Source organism: Equus asinus, chromosome 20 (assembly GCF_041296235.1).
Source record: "Equus asinus isolate D_3611 breed Donkey chromosome 20, EquAss-T2T_v2, whole genome shotgun sequence".
NCBI lineage: Eukaryota > Metazoa > Chordata > Mammalia > Perissodactyla > Equidae > Equus > Equus asinus.
Window position 1 is genome coordinate 104,813,317 of NC_091809.1, and position 17,845 is coordinate 104,831,161.

The 17,845-nt window shown below is 36.4% G+C and overlaps 1 protein-coding gene across 7 annotated transcripts in view; it reads left to right on the forward strand.

The window, feature by feature from the left end:
* The window catches only part of GAS2 (growth arrest specific 2), a 126,382-nt gene that overhangs the window by 36,990 nt on the left and 71,547 nt on the right, over positions 1 to 17,845 (forward strand). For all 7 annotated transcript variants that reach the window (XM_070491359.1, XM_014841457.3, XM_044752551.2 and 4 more), the window contains one exon: positions 10,806 to 10,947. In XM_070491359.1, the coding sequence (XP_070347460.1) occupies positions 10,806 to 10,947 (142 nt within the window). The remainder of the gene's footprint in view (positions 1 to 10,805; positions 10,948 to 17,845) is intronic.

Genomic DNA, 17,845 nt, shown 5'->3' on the forward strand with positions numbered 1-17,845 from the left:
AAAGACACATTTTGGGGTGGCCAATTCTGATCCCCCACAGTATTAATTCAAAAAATATCCCATAAGTACTATTTGATAGGAATTGTACTAGATGCCAGAGATAAAATGGTGAACAAAACCAGACATGTTCCATACTTCATGGAACTAAACAGTCTGAAGGAGGGAGTTGCTTATCAATTAATGACATGCAGGAATCAGCAGCAGAAGCCCTGGAACAATGTGGATTTTAACCACTTATAAAGAAGTGTGAGGGGTGGTGTTTTGGGGTAAGCAATCCTTCATCTGGGATTGGGACCTAGTCGGGCATCAAGTTATAGGAAAGGCAGAGAGAACAGCTGTGTGTGAGGGCTGTGTGGTGGGAGTGAGCGTGGGGAGTATGCAGAGTGAGACCCCACCATGGTGTGCCCATAGGAGAGAGCAAGGGACCTCCCTAGGTCAGCAGGGAGGAGCCAGGCTAACACAAACCTTGGAAGCCATATTGCAGGAGCTTTGCCTTTATCCTGAAAGCACTGGGAAGCTAAGTCTGCCTTTTGAAAAGTCCACCCTGATGAGAGTGTAGAGAACAAGGACGAATGCACATGATGGTGAAACAAATTAGAAGATGGATAAAAACAAACTGTAATTAAATCACCAGACAAATGTGAAGCATCTTTAAAAAATTTTTTTCCTACATATGTGGGCTTGTTACAGTAATTACAGACATGATGGTGTAACTATTTTTCAACTCTCACCAGGGCATTCTTTGTAAATAGAACTGAAAGTAGACATGTATTTTGAAAAATTAACATTAATTGAGTATGAACTATGGTCTCAGATTGGTATTAGGCGCTTTCCAAAACATCTTATTTAATCCTCAAGACATGTTACATATGATGGTCCTGAAGTTCCAAAAGGTTAAATAGATTAAGTACTTGTTCTTCGTCACTAGGTCTTAGTGCTAGCAAGTTTCAGTTCCAAGGCTTAAGATTTTCCCCCTTGAATTACCAAAAGTTTAACATCCTCATGTTTCAAACTGATTAAAGTCTAGGGAGATATCCTCAGTGAATTGATGGCACTTATGGTGTGGCCAAAATCTGTAGCATAGTGGAGTTACCAAAAAACAAAACAAAACAGTCTTTGCTCAAAAAGTGTTTGGAAATCTGTTAGCCACTAAAATAGATTGGGTTTCCTGGAATCCATATCACAATCTCTGGACTTATGAGAAATGTTTTTCTGTGCTGGATTTTTTATAGATGGGTACCAAAAAGTAGTTTTAACTAATATATTAGAACCAGTAATTCTGTGAACTCAAAATTTGCTGCCAATAATTATAAATTGTTACATCTTAGTATGTACAGAATATTTATTGGAAAGGAAAAAGTCAAGATACAATTTAAAAGAATTTTCTTGTGTATTCCCTTAAGGTAATTCCTTGAGGGTAGGAAGGACACAAAAACCTGGCATACATTCTCAAAAACACTTTCAAAACTATCATCAATTTGTTTGAGCTCCTATAATTAATTAATAATTAACAATTACTGTTAATTTTGTTGAGAATCTGAGAGCCTGTCATGTCACTGAGAGCCTGGTCTCCAACACGTCTTTCTCTGTGAAATCTGTCATATTCGCAGAAAAGTGTTTCTTCCTCATATTGAAATCTCACTCTTCCAGTCTTGCTACTCTAGCTGTGAAGATAAAGGTGCAAAAGAAAAAGAAATCACTAGTTTTTTACTTCCAGAATTATCTAAAAATCTTTCTTCATTCCTTCAACCCAGCCTTGACAACAAATGATGTAATTATTTTTCCAAAGCACACATATAATTGGGTTGCTTCTTAGTGTAAAACGTTAAGATCTTTCATTACTCCCCATTGTGAACACTGAGTTTGTAGGCAGGCAGCCACATATATCTGTCTGTAGATCCAATTGTTCAAAATCAGAGGATTTTCACATTAAAATACCTGGATTTCCAAATTCTTCTGAAAAATTGTAAGAGCTAACAACAGTGGGATTGCATTTCTTTATGGTAAGAACGAATTAGAACTAAAGTAAATATTGCTGCCTCTCCTGGACACGGCATGAGCTTCAGAGTTCCACAATCCCCACCACTCCTCATAGTCCCCTGGAGCTAGCCATTTCCTTCTTTTTTTTTTTTTTTTTTTAAAGATTGGCATGTGCTAACATCTGTTGCCAATCTTTTTTTTTTCTTCTCCCCAAAGCCCCAGTACATAGTTGTATATTCTGGTTGTAGATCCTTCTGGCTCTGCTGTGTGGGATGCCTACCTCAGCATGGCTTGATGAGTAGTGCCATGTCCGTGCCCAGGATCTGAAGTGGTGAACACTGGGCCACTTAAGTGGAGTGCACGAACTTAACCACTTGGCCACAGGGCCTGCCCCCGTTTTGTTCTTTTATTTAATTTGCCTGGCCTCTTTTGGGTGTTTGAGTTTATAACCGTTCATTGAGATTATAATATGAGAAATTCTTGTTAGGCATAAAGTACCCCTTGTGATCCTGGCCCAGTTGACCTTTCTGGTCTCATTTTTTCCTCCACGTGCATTCTGTATCATCCAGAACACCTGTGCTTGGTCAAGCTCTGGCAGGTGTTTCAGTTTATGGAATACCTGACCATTCTCTTTTATACCTGGTGAGCACTTGAGATCCTCCAATTGTGTAAATTGCTGCTCCTTTGTAAGGCCTTCCAATAAAGATCCTACTCAACCCTGCCCAAAAGTTAAATGTACACCCTTAAATTTCCCAAAGAACTAAATTTAAACTCTTATCATATACTTAAACTTCTATTGTAATTCTTACCATATGATGTCATGAATTTTAAGTTGGTTCTCAAAGACACTGGCCTCCAGAAAAGAACCTTGGCCTTTTCCGTTTTTGAGGGCTGACTAGTGTTACAACTGGCATCGAGTTTTGATTTACTAATGACTGGTTGAATTGAATCAGATTAAATTTCTGTTTAAAATTTTTAGAGAGCCCTGCCAATTAGCTGAATTTTTAAGTGTAGGATTAGACTTTAGGAATTTTTAAGAAGCTAATCTTTGTCTAGTCATATGTAAACAATTAATTGAGAGAACAGAAGCTTTTCGTAGTAGCATAGCATTTATATAATGATTCCTACGTGGATGTATATGTAAAATTAGGCACAATGTGTATAAAAATGGAAAGAATGCATTTGTTGTTGAACTTCCTATCTTTTCTCCTTTGTGAAGCATTTGGTGCTTCTTAAACAACTGTCAATGACATAATAACTTCTTTTACAGACTTTAATTTTTAGAGCAGTTTTAGGTTGGTAGCAAAATTGAGCAGAAAGTACAACAGAGTGGTATACTTTTTACAATTAATGAACCTACAGTGAGGCATCATCATCACTCAAAGTACACAGTTACATTAGAGTTCATTCTTGGTGTTGTACATTCTATGGGTTTTGACAAATGTATAAGGACATGTCCACCATTATAGTATCATACAGCATAGTTTCACTGCCCTAAAAATCCTGTATGATGAATCTCGTGATTCATCCCCCCCTCCTCCCTAACCCCTAATCATTTTCCTGTCCCTGGAGTTTCACCTTTTCCAGAATGTCATATAGATTGAATCATATAATGTGGAGCCTTTTCAGATTGGCTTCTTCCACTTAGTAATGTACATCTAAGGTTCTACCATGCCTTTTATGACTCGACACTTCATTTCTTTTTAGCACTGTATAATATTTCATTTTCTGGATGGACCACAGTGTATTTATCCATTCACCCACTGAAGGACATCTTGGTTGCTTCCAAGTTTTGGCAATTATGAATAATGCTGCTATAAATATCTGTGTGCAGGTTTTTGTGTGGACATATAAGCTTTCAGCTCATTTATATCTTAAATTTTTATTTGTCCACTTCACCTTTTGAGCGCTAGGCTTGACTTTCATTTCCAACATCATTTTATATTATGACAAAGATAATTTCAGATAATTCCGAATACTTAACATATTTTCTAGCTTTATTATTTAAGTGATTTCCTCATGATTTTACAGAGCATACCAGAATTCTACTGTGAGAAACCTTTTTTTTTTCCATATTTCTCTTTTAGTTATGTGAATATTCTTATGGCATTACAGCTTGAAGATTACACCCAAGTTTGCTGTAAGACCTGTTTTCTATGGAGTGGAATATATCTTGAAGAGGGGAAGGACAGGGCAAGTCCATTTTGAATTCAATCCTAGTGAGTTCAGTTGCTGTTGTACTAAACCATATTTGCTCCGTCTGAGACATGAGGTCCTATCGCAGAGTCCTCAGGAGAGGTTGATGGTACCAGAAAGAATGTTTCCCCTGTTCTTAATTTCAATAATTTCGATCTTGAAGAATGTATTTTTATCCTTTCTAAAGCCACTTCTAGTTAAATTTAAATACCTTGAATGTTCAATGAAATAATTTTGACAGAGATTTTTTTTCAATAAAATTTATAGTGAAACTAAAAGTGGCAAGAGGATACAGTGGAAACATTAATTCCATCATGGAAAGAGTGACTTTATTGTCTGCATATTTGAGCAGTACATTCTATATACCCTTTGGAAAAGGAAAAATATTAGTTCTTGGCAATTTCCACGTCTTCTTTTATATACCTCTTCTGTTTTATATCTGAAATGTCTACTTGATGTAATCAAGGGGAGTAGTTTGTCTCAAATTTTTGTGAAGAATGGGTCATTTAAACTACTAGTATTAAATTTTCAGTTCACTGCATATGGAGAACGAAAGATGCCATTTTCTCCATTTTTCTTTCTAGTTTTAGTAGGTGAGAGAGAATATGAAAATAATTCTTTATTTTAATGTTACCCTGCCAAAAATTGGGAAATAAATCAAATGCTGAAGTATATTAAATTCCAGACGTTGGTGAGCAGTCATGGACCGGTTAGGACTGTGTGGGTGTGAGAGACTGAGTGATTTGATTTGAACTCTGTATGAGCTCAGTTTTTTCATCTCAGAAAATGGAGATACTGTTACCTACCCAATTCGTGGTGTCATTTTTTGAGAATTAAATAGGATAAGCCATATGAAAGTAAGTTTTGTGTGCCTAGAGCATGGTAGGCACTTACAATGTTAATTCCCTCCTTTCGCAGCCACCGTATGGTTCAGAAAACAATCGCTAAGTATGGCTTATGTGTAAGGCACTGGGTTTGGCAATGTGGCAGTATAATGATAAATAAGATCCTGGGTCTCTAAGTGTAGATTTTCGTAAGTATTACAAATAGAATTAGTCACCACTGTTCTTTTAAAGCTGTAACACCCACGACACCATAACTAGGAATAACATATGTGAACTCTGCAGCATATAAGTAAACTGAAAATGATCAACATAGTTGTGTGTCTCGATAACTGTATCTGGAGGAACTCTTGGATTTGAGGGGAATTGAAAGACATGAGGGTGATACTTGTTCGAGGGAAACTAGTCAAGTGGTCGAGTATTGGACTCTCTAAACCCCCAGATAACGGCTTTGCTTTCCCTGTTATTAGTGTGCCGTCTAATACGATATCCACAAGCCACATGTGGCTATTTAAATTTAAATTGATTAAAATGAAATAAAATTTAAAAACTAGTTCTCCAGTCACACTCACCATAGTTCAAGTGCTCAATAGCCATATGTTACCAGTGGTTACTATAATGGGTAGCACGGATCCAGAACATTTTCATCATTACAGAAAGTTCTGTTGGAAAACTACTCTAAGAGTGAAGTTTAACTGGTGAAGATAGAAGTAAATTGTTTGCCAATCTTTCTCGGAGTTCTTGGACCCATAGCAGAAAAAATGAAATGTTTGTAAGAACGAGAGAAGGAAATCATTGGTAACTCAGTATATTTTCACTTGCATTGATGACAGTGATAGTAAATAACCTTTATTGAACACTGCCTTCTACACTTGAGTTACATTATTTAATTCGCACTCACACATGCATAGCCAACGAGATACATTTTTTCCTAAATGCGTCGAATAGAAGAGGAGACTGAGGCAGAAAAGCATTAAGTAAATTGCCCCAAGTATCATGGCAAGACGGTGATAGAGCTGAGTTTGAACTCAGGTAATTGGACTCCAAAGCCCTAGCAAGTGGTTAACATAAGAGGAAATGGATTGAATTAGAAACCTTTAGAAGTAAATTAAAATTTTCTTCTTATTGTAACCCAACTTGGTTGGAGCCTGAAGGAATGGGGAGGACACTTTTGGAATTCACAACCTTCTCTTGTACATTAATCATCCAATCTGTAAGTATTTTAGGGGCCATGAGTACATATCTTGGGTTAATCCCAAGATTGGGTTGAGAGATAAAAAGAAACATTAGGCTCTTGCTATTAGAAAAGTTAATATGCATGCTATTGACTACTTGCACACGACCCCGGTGGTTTATTGATAGTCATTTCTCATTTTGCTGAGACAAAATTTTGAATCCCACACCATGGATGCTGGAGTACAGTAGCGTGGCTCTTGCTAGTGAGTAAGTGAGCCTAAATTTCCACCCAATCTCAGTCCAGTTTAGTGACTATTCTCTGCTCAACATTCTGTATTCAGTAACTTTCAAAAATAGTTTGAAGGCGTGACTTAAATTTTTTGGTTATGCTTTTCTTAATTCATGAGAAGCATTTTCTGTATAGTTATGCTATGAATCTCGCGAATTTTGCAGGCCCTGGTAACGTGTCCTTTGGGAATGTAAAATCTCTAATACAGAGCGTTCGCTTCTGCCCTCATGTTGATTATGATCTGGTTTGAGCGGTCAAGTCTACCAGTCATTCTTGCATTCATCAACCTGGTTTGGAGGACATAATATATAACAGTATTGTCTGCACAAACATATGTGTAAATAATTAAAGATAGTATGCAATTTAAATACCGTAGGAGTTCTTTGGAGAGTTGAGCAGTAAAAGGAGAACTAATGTGGACGATACATCAGATAAGCGATACGTGAAGGTTCTCCTTTGAATCCCCAGTTCTTTAGATCTGGAGTATTCTTATCCATGTCTGTGGTCAAGTTTTCAGCTATTCAAGTATTCACTTCCATAATTACTCACGTTTTCAATTCTAAACCTCTTCTGTGAGATTTCCTTGGCAAGGTGAAATTTGATTTTATTCAATATATCAGTTTGTTATTATATTTCCTGATATTAAAGAAGAGATTTAGAGCTGGCTTTTTTCCTAGGATTTTCATGAAAACCTAGAGAAGTTAACAGATTTTTAAAAATCACAGAACTGGAAGAGATATAATTGCTAAGGTTTTCAGAATTTTATAAATATTTTTGTGTAAAATATGACAAAAATATTTTTGAGTTCCAAAGGTATTGAGTGCTGGTATTACTGAATCGTTTGTTCTTTAATTCAAGTGAAGTCAAACACAAGCTCTGAAACTCTTAGTTAAAAATAGCACAGCAACTCTGAGAAGACCCTTGGCACTTTGATTTTTGGTTGGTGTGCAACCGGGAAGAGTATTGGATCCTACAAGCTATGTGCTACTGCTCTCAGCCCCTGAGCACAGATCCTTACTTCTGGTTCTCTGTGATGGATTGTATAGGCGCTGGGTGTGAGGGTTCATTAGTCATTTGGACTAATGAGGATGACTTTTTAAAATTTTACCAGATAAAATGTTTCGTCTGGATGAATATTGGAAGCTTCCGTTCACATTGCTTGCAGTTTCCCAGTCTTCAGCTGACATGGAAGCGCTGACTCTAACAGCTCCAGAACAGAAACAAATCCCCCTTAAATCACTTCAACGCCAAGTTGTCAGATGAGTGTTACGCTGCATTCGTCTGCACTGGCAATTCCCAAGTTGTGCAATATCAATAATCAGCTTTCATTTTATTTGAAGATAACTTTCATGTCTTTCAATATGAATGAATTTTAAATAAATACTTAGATTCTGGTATATGGTATGGAGATGACTTTGTAAGGACCACAAGCTTGTAGGGGGAAAATGTTATTTTCATTTGTGTGCTCAGTGCTCGTCCTTTAAGCTCTTAAGGGGAGACTGAATGATTTGTGAGGGCTTATTGCTTGTGGGTGTTCTCTCAAAATGTGTCCCTTGGTGGATCAAGTATCAAATCAATCTGTAGCTTCTCCAGTGCAATATGGATATTGGATTCCTTGTTGCTGTACAAACCATCCACCTCGCGTCCTTTCGCATGCCCTTAGCTATGTCGAGTATTCTACCGTTCCTAGGCTATAGTTCCCGTGTGCAGACTCATTCGTGGGTTTGATGTGGTTTCGCAAGTCTTTTTCTGCTACCCAGGGATAGAGGTGATGGATCTTAAAATGGCTCAGTGTTTGCATCTATTTATGTTCTTTTCTTAAAGATGATCTTTGCCTTATTCACGTCATATAAAGCTTTATAGACTCACCTCTTGGAGATTTTTTTTCTCAGCAAATCCTCTTTTTTTATGTTTTGGCTGACAATTCACTTAATTTGATTATTTAATCTGAAAATATTGATAAAGTGTAAAAGTCCTCCAAAATCCTACTACTTGTTTTGGAATTATGTAAAATAAGAAGTAAATGATTATGCATCAGTCACCTTCCTCAAAGGTAATTACTATCAATTTGATGCATATCCTTCTTGAATTTTTTCTAAATTAACATTATATAAATAAATACAGTATTCATATTTATAAGACAAGATGTTTAAATGCAATTTGATTTTATATATGTCTACTTATATTGTGTGTGTAATATACATGTACACATACCAGTAAATGTGTATAAACATACACATCATAAAGTGAAATTGTGGTATATGTATCTGTTCGCAAATTATTTGCCTTTCCTGATAGGATATACTGAAAATCTTTATGATTCAATACATACCCTTTTTCTTATTCTTTTTAAATGATTGCATAGAGTTCCATTATATTTATATACTGCATATTATTCCAAAAGCCATCTCTTGACATGTTCTTATTTCTATTTTTTTCTATTCCATCATTGTTGCAACAAATATACTTAGACATATACTTTAAGCACTAGTGCTATTATATTTGTAGGCTATATTCTTAGACGTGAACTGCTAGATTTAAGGATATACTATTTTAATTTTAATAAATACTGACTAATTGATGTTAATGAATATTTTATAAAGGAGATACTATACTATGCTGTTTCTGATTATTTTTACAATGCATATAAGAAAGAATTTCTTTGAAGACCATTACTTAACCAAACTGGTTAAGGGGGTATTGCTATATAGGGAACCCCATACATGATTTATGTATCTATAGTGCCTAAAGTATATATCTATATAAATATTGTCTATTCATGCAAAAACTGTGATTATGTCCACCCTAAATCAAATTCAGTCGGCACCAAAGAGATGGATCTTTGCGGTTGGACAAACACAGCCTTTAAATGATGTAGTAACTGGATGTTTTAGCTTTGTAGCCATAAAACCCTTGGACATGAAGAAGTCTAGTGACAATCTGATGTTAGCAGGACTTCACCAACCCACTTAGGCCACAATTTCAGTTTTTATAACCATCGGTGTAAATGAGCTCAACAATGGACAACATTTTGGTTATATTTGCTGGTTCACAGTTAATAGAGGACACATCCTGTCTATGAATTAAATCACAAAGTTCTTCTCTCTTGATCTCTTTGCTCTTTGAGGCAAAGCTCTGTGTAGCCCAGATCAGCCAAATGCTTGGCTCAGTCTTTCCCATCACATAGAATCACATTCTACGACTTCAAGGAATGCCATAGAAACTGGTTGTATTCTGTTAAAGGAAAACACACAAACATCTCTTTAGAATACTCAGTATGGTGCCAAGGGAGATTTCCTGGCTAAAATTTTATTTTATTTTATGAGAAATTTTTAGAAAGTTCACACCCTCCCTTATCTGATGCATTTTCTTATCCCAGAGGGTAATTGCTACACGATGTAAATGATAGGTTTCAAGGTCAGATAGCAGAATTCTGACCAGAATTATTTTTATATTATATAATATAGCAATAGCCTATGTTTAAAAGGAAATAGCCTAGAAGGAAGATCATAGAATATTATTGTTAAAAGATTTTTAATATTTCCCCTTTCTTGGTATTAATGATGGAGACTTGTGATGTTAGATAATTCTGCTCTCTTCTGACTTTCTGATTCTTGTGTAATTTTTATAGTGTGTGTACGTATGCACATAAGAATGCAGGTATGTGTGTTACGTATATTATATATATTCATATACTGTATTTGTGTTTCATTCTTCTTTTACAAATGAGAAATAAGTTTTAAATACTTTGTGAGAAATACTAATACAAGACTTAGATGAAAGAGAAGGCCAAAAAAATAACAAAGAGGGGCTGGCCCTGTGGCCGAGTGGTTTAGTCCGCGCGCTCCGCTGCCAGCGGCCCAGTGTTTCGTTGGTTCGAATCCTGGGCGCGGACATGGCACTGCTCATCAGACCACGCTGAGGCAGCATCCCACATGCCACAACTAGAAGAACCCACAACGAAGAATATACAACTATGTACCGGGGGGCTTCGGGGAGAAAAAGGAAAAAATAAAATCTTTAAAAAAAAAAAATAACAAAGAAAGAAAAGAGGCAATCTGAACCAAGGAAGGGACTTAGGCATCTTTACTACAGATACTGAAAAGGTGAGGCTATGTTTACAGGCATAGATTTTCGTAGGCTCTTAGTGCCAGGTAAGCTTCATTTGCATTTCACTTCCTTTTCTATAGTTCTTCACAAACATATTTATGGACATGAGGTCTTTCGAAAGCATTTTGTTGAAAGCGTAAATGTATATTTAATGGGTCACTGTGATGACTTTGCCGGATATTCCATCAGACTGTGATTTCTCTGTTTTTCAGAGTCTGCCCTTGAAGAAGATTCCATGCAAAGCCAGCGCACCCTCAGGATCCTTTTTCGCCCGAGACAATACGGCGAATTTCTTATCCTGGTGCCGGGACTTAGGGGTAGATGAGACATGTCTGTTTGAATCGGAAGGTTTGGGTAGGTATTGTCTTCAGAATTTTAGCTGATAAAATATTATTTTGTTTTTGCCAGTCTGACTGTCAGAACTAACTTTTGTGTGTGATGTCATTTTGCAGATTAACTTTAAAAAATGTGTAGTTTGTTGTAAACTTGACTTTGAAGGCAGAAAAATGCATTCTGTCTTACGATCGGTCACCTTGTGCGTGGAGGAATAGGAACATGAGGAGCACAATTCTTTCCAAGCTAAAAACAAGTATATACAGTGCAGAATTGGGACATAGGGTTCAATTTTACCACCAGGCTCCAACCTGGACAGGAGAGTGGCTACCTATGCTCTTGCCAGCCATCAAGAGCACCAGTGTCTTTTCACCTCTATAAAAGTATGAGAGCACTGTCTTCCATAGACTTATCTTTGTTGAAACTGGCTTGTTTATGTATGTATTTATCTATTTTTTAGTCAGTTCAAAATCAGGCAAGCAGGCAGGAGAGTGGGATACTTGAAAATGATGAAATAAAAGACAGACACCCAGTGCCTAGGCCTGCCCAGATAATTGTGGTTTTCGGTCTTGTTTTATTTTGTGATTGAATTTTGGCAAAGCCACTTCCAGACCATAGAAGGAGCTTTTGTATTTCCTTGGGAAAAAACATACACTGTTCAGTGTGTCGACATATTTGATACCCTACCATTAAAGGTTCAAATCTTCTACAGAGACACCACTCCAGGACAGCTCTAGTGTGGAGAATATTGAAATTACAGACCCATTCTAATGAACTAGAACCGAGTAAAGAGAGGAGGAATCTAGGGGGAGGAAAAAAGCTTTGGTTCTTTTGCCTGAGGCTTTAAAAAAATCAATTCACAAAATCAGATAACACCAAATATTAACACCAAAGTAAGCTGAGCATCCTTCAGAGAGAACAAGTATACAAATTGCCTTCCAAACAGTCAGAATGCCCTCTGCCCCAGGCCTCAGAAAGCAATATTCCCCTGCCGCACCTAGGAAATTGATGGTAAGAGCTCAAATCTTACTCATTTTATATGCTTAAGGAAATGTGTATTTGTACCAAGAGGAGTTGACGTGATATTGGAAAGATTGTCATCAAATTTCTGAGAATTCTCTCAGCAGAGAAGAGAATTACGTGAATTTAGACTATGAGAACATTTTATCCCAGAAAGAAAAATAAACCAGAATAATTGCCCAGTAGCATTCGATATGCAATAGTGTGCTCCTGGAATGCTCCTCATGCAAATGGGCTTTGAGTGGGCTTGCCATTTCCTCACATCAAAGTAAAACAAGCTTGATGGAAGATGTGTGTATTGGATGGACCTCTTTTTTAGTCCGGCACTAATTTTACAAATAGATTTTACCTTTCAGATTTATAGGAAACTAGGGGAGTGAGGATTACAGGAACGAGCATGGAAGAATTACTTGCTGAAAAAACTCTTGAAAGATCTAATGAATGTTCGCTCTTAATGTGTGGACAAATAACATCATGATTTATAATTCTGGACAAATTATATCATGATTTATGATTCTGGAGTGCCCCTGCATTGCTAAAGAACTGCCACATGGGGAAGGTGCTTTATTGTTTATCTGTTCATTGTACAGGGTTTCATTAACAGGGTTTCAGTGACTATCATAGGCCAAGTGGATTACTAGGAGCTATAAATGTAAATATGGTCTTGTCTCCATTTTCTCTCTGTCCATGAGTTCTTCCGTTAGCTGAAGTAATAAAACTTTCAGTTGGAATCCAAGAAGCTCGGATAGCTTTTTAAAACACCATTCAGGTAATAAGGAGTGCATTTTATCTTGAAACAATAAAGCCTAAAGCAACTTATATAATAATGATCCTGTTATATAAATACATACTCTTATGTAGCATATAAAGTTATGTCAAGAAGTATTTTGAGATGGCCTAGTTCTTTGCCTTGTCTGAAAAAAGCTGACTTTATAAAAAGAAAGTCCACAATAATTTATATATAGTAACTCTTGAGTATTTTGTTAAAACATCTTTGATTTTGATTATCTTCTTTGTTATAACTTAGCTTACACCTTGCAATTAAAATGTATTTATATATCCAAGAAAGTTTAATAGGACCAGGTTTTTAAGGCTATAAAAATTTAAAAATAATTTTTAATGCTGCCAATCCCAAACTAAATCAAATGTTAGGCTTTCTAGTTTGCTGCTCAGTGAAAAGAGAAATTTGAAATTTCTGCTGCTCAGAATAGGGCACGAGGTGATGTGTAATACGCCCTGTGGAGACGGAAGAAGGGAGCCAATATAATAGCAATGACTTTAGGATTATTCAGAGAAAGGCAACAGCTGTGCCCATAGATGTTAATGCTAATCAAGAGGAAGGACAATGAGAAATTCCATTTCCCCAAGTGGAGCCCTTTCTCCTTGGAGTTTTCTTATTATCCCCTGTGGGTGAGGAAGTGATTGAGTCGCTGCTGATGGCCGTGGACCCTGCATTTCCAGAATTGACTTTCTCACAACAATCACACTGTGTACTCGGCTTGATGTCTTTTCACACTTCACTTTTGAAAGGGAATTTAGGGCAAGGGTTTTTTCTTTTTTCCCTACCTCAAGATTTCATTTCAGTAGCGCACAAGATGAAGAGCATCCTTTGTGTCCCAGTGTTTTGAACAGCAAATAAAATGAAAAGATGCCCTGATGAAGGGGAAAAATCTGTCTGAATGAATGATAAAGTAGATCACTGTCCCGAGTGTGTATCAAGAGGCTTCTGTCTTTGGCTGTTCAAAGATCTCTGCCTGCATAAAGCATTCTTATCTTCACAGCAACTGATCTGCTGCCCTCTGTTGTGGTGCTTTTTGGTGCAATTATTTGCAAGAAGGTCTGGATTCACAGCTCACTCAATCTGTTCTCTTTCCACAACAGCTAATGACAAGAAATCTCCGTGGGTGGGGAAGGTATGCCAGGGATGAACTGCAGAGTGTGGATGGCAGCTTATTCCATATGCTTCTCTCATGCTTCTTGTCTTTTTGATTCTTGGCAGATAACTTTCTATGCCATATGATGCAATCACACACAGAGTATAACCTGCAGTTTATCTTCTATAACATTCTTGAGAGATGTTTTTCCTCTGTGAAAATGTCTGTTCTTAGATCATAAGTTCACTAATATCCTGAGGAGTGTCTTGAAAATGACCCAATAGAAAAATGGATAAATATCTTCAATAGCATATTTATAAAAGACTCAAAGAATCCAATAAAGATATAAAACTGTTAGGCATCTTAGTAATAAGGTAAATGCAAAAAAAACCTCTGGAAAATTAGCAAAGATTAAGAAAATTGTGTATTTAGTGTTAAGTACATAAGAAAACAGGATCTTCTATATGTTGCTGAAGAAAATTGGAAGTTGGTATGCCTTCTTGGAGGGCAATTTGACATTATGTATCAGAGACCTGAGAGTGTTCATATCTTTTTCTCAAGTTGTCCTATTTCTAAAAGTTCATTTGAAAGAACTATATAGAGATAGGCACTAGAATGTCCGTTGAAATGTTTTTTTTACAAGAGTAAAAAAATGGAAATGGACTGAATCTATGACATTTGGTGGTAGCTTAAATAAACTATAGTTATCCATAGATGCCAACCAAAAATAATATTCATAATATTTTTGAGACTATTTAAGGATATTGGAAAATTATGATTACTATGAACAGGAGATCAAGCATTTATATCTAGTAAATAACAGTAAAATATATTCAGAATTTGAAAGTAAGATAAATAGTAATTGCATTGTAAATGATAGCATTTTCTTCTTCAGTTGCCTATTAACACACATTAGACAGTAAACAGGTATGGCATGTAATCTGAAACATGAACAGTTAATTTTAATTATATTAAGATACAATGTGAGCCAATTTGCATAGGGAATTATTTATTGACATACAATTTTAGACATCAGTGTATTACGAGGGCAGTTTCGCACTGTTGAGGTTAAACTGACATGTCCAGTGACTATAGAATTGTATCCTGCTATAGGAACAGAGGACATAGATCCTTGTGTGCTTTGTGGAGCACACTTTCACCTTCTGGGCCCACGTGTGATGCTCACCTGCAACCCCCACTGTTCAAACCATGCTGTCATGTACAGGGAGTGGACGTTTTCCTTTTCATGTCTCTGATTTATTAAGATTAATAATTGGTTTCACTGGATTCCTTAGAAATATGTAGGGATGTGCTTTAGGTTAAAAAGATGAACATGAATGTTTTCTCGAATTTAAAAGTATGTAGTTTATCATTCTAAAGATAAAATATTCCCCCAATAATTATTTTAAAAAAACTGAACTTTACTTTTAATTGTGGAATAAAGAAAAAAATGTTTAGAAGCTTCTAGGTATGAAAGCATTTCTGTTTTCAGTGTGACAGAGATGTGAAAGTTATTAGACTATATTAATCAACATTCTTCCTTACAGTAAATGTAATAAATTTTCAAATGTTAAATACTTTAACCACCTTTTCTAAAATAATGGTGAATATTTTGATATGACTCATTTTTATTATTCAAATTAAGACCAGAAATCTATAATTTATTTTCAAGCTCAAAAAGTTTTAAGTTATGAGTCCTAAAATGTATTCTCTTATATGAATTTTTTATAAGATATTTTAAGTAAGAAGGTGTTTCCTTAAATTAGTGATCTTCTTGTGTGGAGAATTTGTTATTTGAAATTTACTTTAGCACATGACTTTAGAAATTGTCAAGTTAGTTTAGTTTCTTTTCCCAGAGCCTTGTTTATTTTGCTTTATTTGTATGCATTCTGGTGACCTGGGAAATGGGGAAAAAAAGGATGGGGGGAAATACTTTAAAAATGCATAGTTTTTTGCTTGCCGTAATTGTGTCAACATCACTATGTTATTGGATGATTATAGGATTTGGAGGCCAGTGACTATTCTTCACCTATTTCTCTGAGAAAGAAGCTACTCAGCAAGAAAAGGGTTTGCTCTCTGCTGTGCTAGCATGCAAATGTGTGTGATGTGTGTTTTATTTTTATGTTCTGTGTTTGTCTTTGCTGTGTGGCCCTGTCTTCTTTTGATGCATGACTCGGTGAGCAGTTTTACAAATCCTGTGTTCTGTTGAACGCTGGCCAGGCACTGACCCACCTGCAGTCTCGGTTTGATCTTGCTGCACAAAAGTGAAAAGGATTGTGTGTGGATTTTTAAACATTAACGTTTTCCGTTTTATACCTGTTGCATCAGAAAAACAATCTATGCCTGCCTTCCAGTGTTTGATAAATCCTCCCTTGTCGCTGTTGTCTATATTGAGGACTATAAGAGTATTTCTGTAGAAAAAGCTACATTGCTTTTATTAGTATGAGTGCAGGAAAACAATTCAGGACACCCAGTCAGCCCTGCGTTAGTTATATCCACTTTCTTCCCTTCCCAGGAGCAATCTATTTTAGACTTTGGATTTTTTAACACCTGTTCTTATAAAGTACCTACTTTATTAGCATCTTAATTCACTTTTTATTTTTGAACTCAGAAACTCTTTCCAAATCTAGCCATTTGCCCTATTCCAGAGAAAATGTAAGGGAGAATAGCATGGAATCTGATTGAGAGAAATAAATATCTCCCTGGAGGATTGGTGTATCAGGACTCGATGGAGTCAGGGTCGAATTAGGAAAGTGGACAGCTTTCTGGCTTTTGCAGAATCAAATTTTCACCGTACAATATTCAATAGTAATAGCTACATGCTCAATAATGGTGGCTAAGCAGTGCACACGCGCTATCGTATCCGCTCTCCCAACAACCATCATTTTGTAAAGGAGAATGCTGGGACCTAGAGAATTAAATAACTTGTCCAATGTTACTCAGCTTCTCAAAGGCCCAGCTAGGATTTGAATTCAGCTTTCTTCACCTCTAAAGATAATGCCCCTGTATTACAGGAAGTTAGGCTTTATTTGAGTTAATTTTAGGAATTCATATGATTATTTCAAGTGAAAGGAAAAAATATATGACTATAAAGCAAATTAGAAAAGACTCTTGCCTCTTATTGGGGTTCTGAGTGATAGTGACTTACTCTGTTAATTTCACATAAGGTCTGGAGAAAGAAAGGGCCCTGCTTGTTCCAGGACGTTTCTCGACTTGGTGGCAAAGGCAGTTAACTACATTTTATTCTAAACATCTTCATTACCGATGGGATTATGAATTAATTCTCCATGTTTATGTGAGTTATCTGGATGTCATATCCTATTTTAAATGTGAATAGTGATTCTGAGAAATTCAAATACATGCACACTCAGCCTTAATGAGTTTGTGATTTGCTTTTTCTTCTCTTTCACCTCTCTCAGATAAGTTCTCAGGCACCTGAATTGCTGTGCTATTCCTAATTGCCTCCTACCTTTAAACTCACAGATTTCTGCCTGGGTCTTACTGGGAGTGATATGACATAGGGAACAGTTTGTGACTATCCCTTCACTTTCTTAGGAGGCATCTTTTGTACCTTATCAATCCTGGCAGGAGAGAACTGCCCATAATCCCCATTAAAGGCTAACCCAAATCAGGGATTAATTTCCCTACATTCATCATCATCACCACCATCACCACTGGTATCCTAAACACTTATAGAGCATACTTCATGTATCAAAGCACATTTGAATATTTTTAAGAAAATAGATATAGGAATTGTAACTTATACTTATTGTAATAATCATAGCATTGATTAATAGAGGGCTTCTCAACTTTAATGTGCATACTCATCACCTGGAGAGCTTGTTTAAGTATAGATTCTGATCGGTAAGTCTGGAGTGGGACCCAATAATTTGCATTTTGGTCATGCCCCCAGCTGATGCCAATCCTGCTGGTCTGTGGACCACACTTAAGTAGCAAGGGAGTAACATCTAATGCATGCTTACTATATACCAAGTGCTCAAAACCACAAAACTACCTCCTAAGGA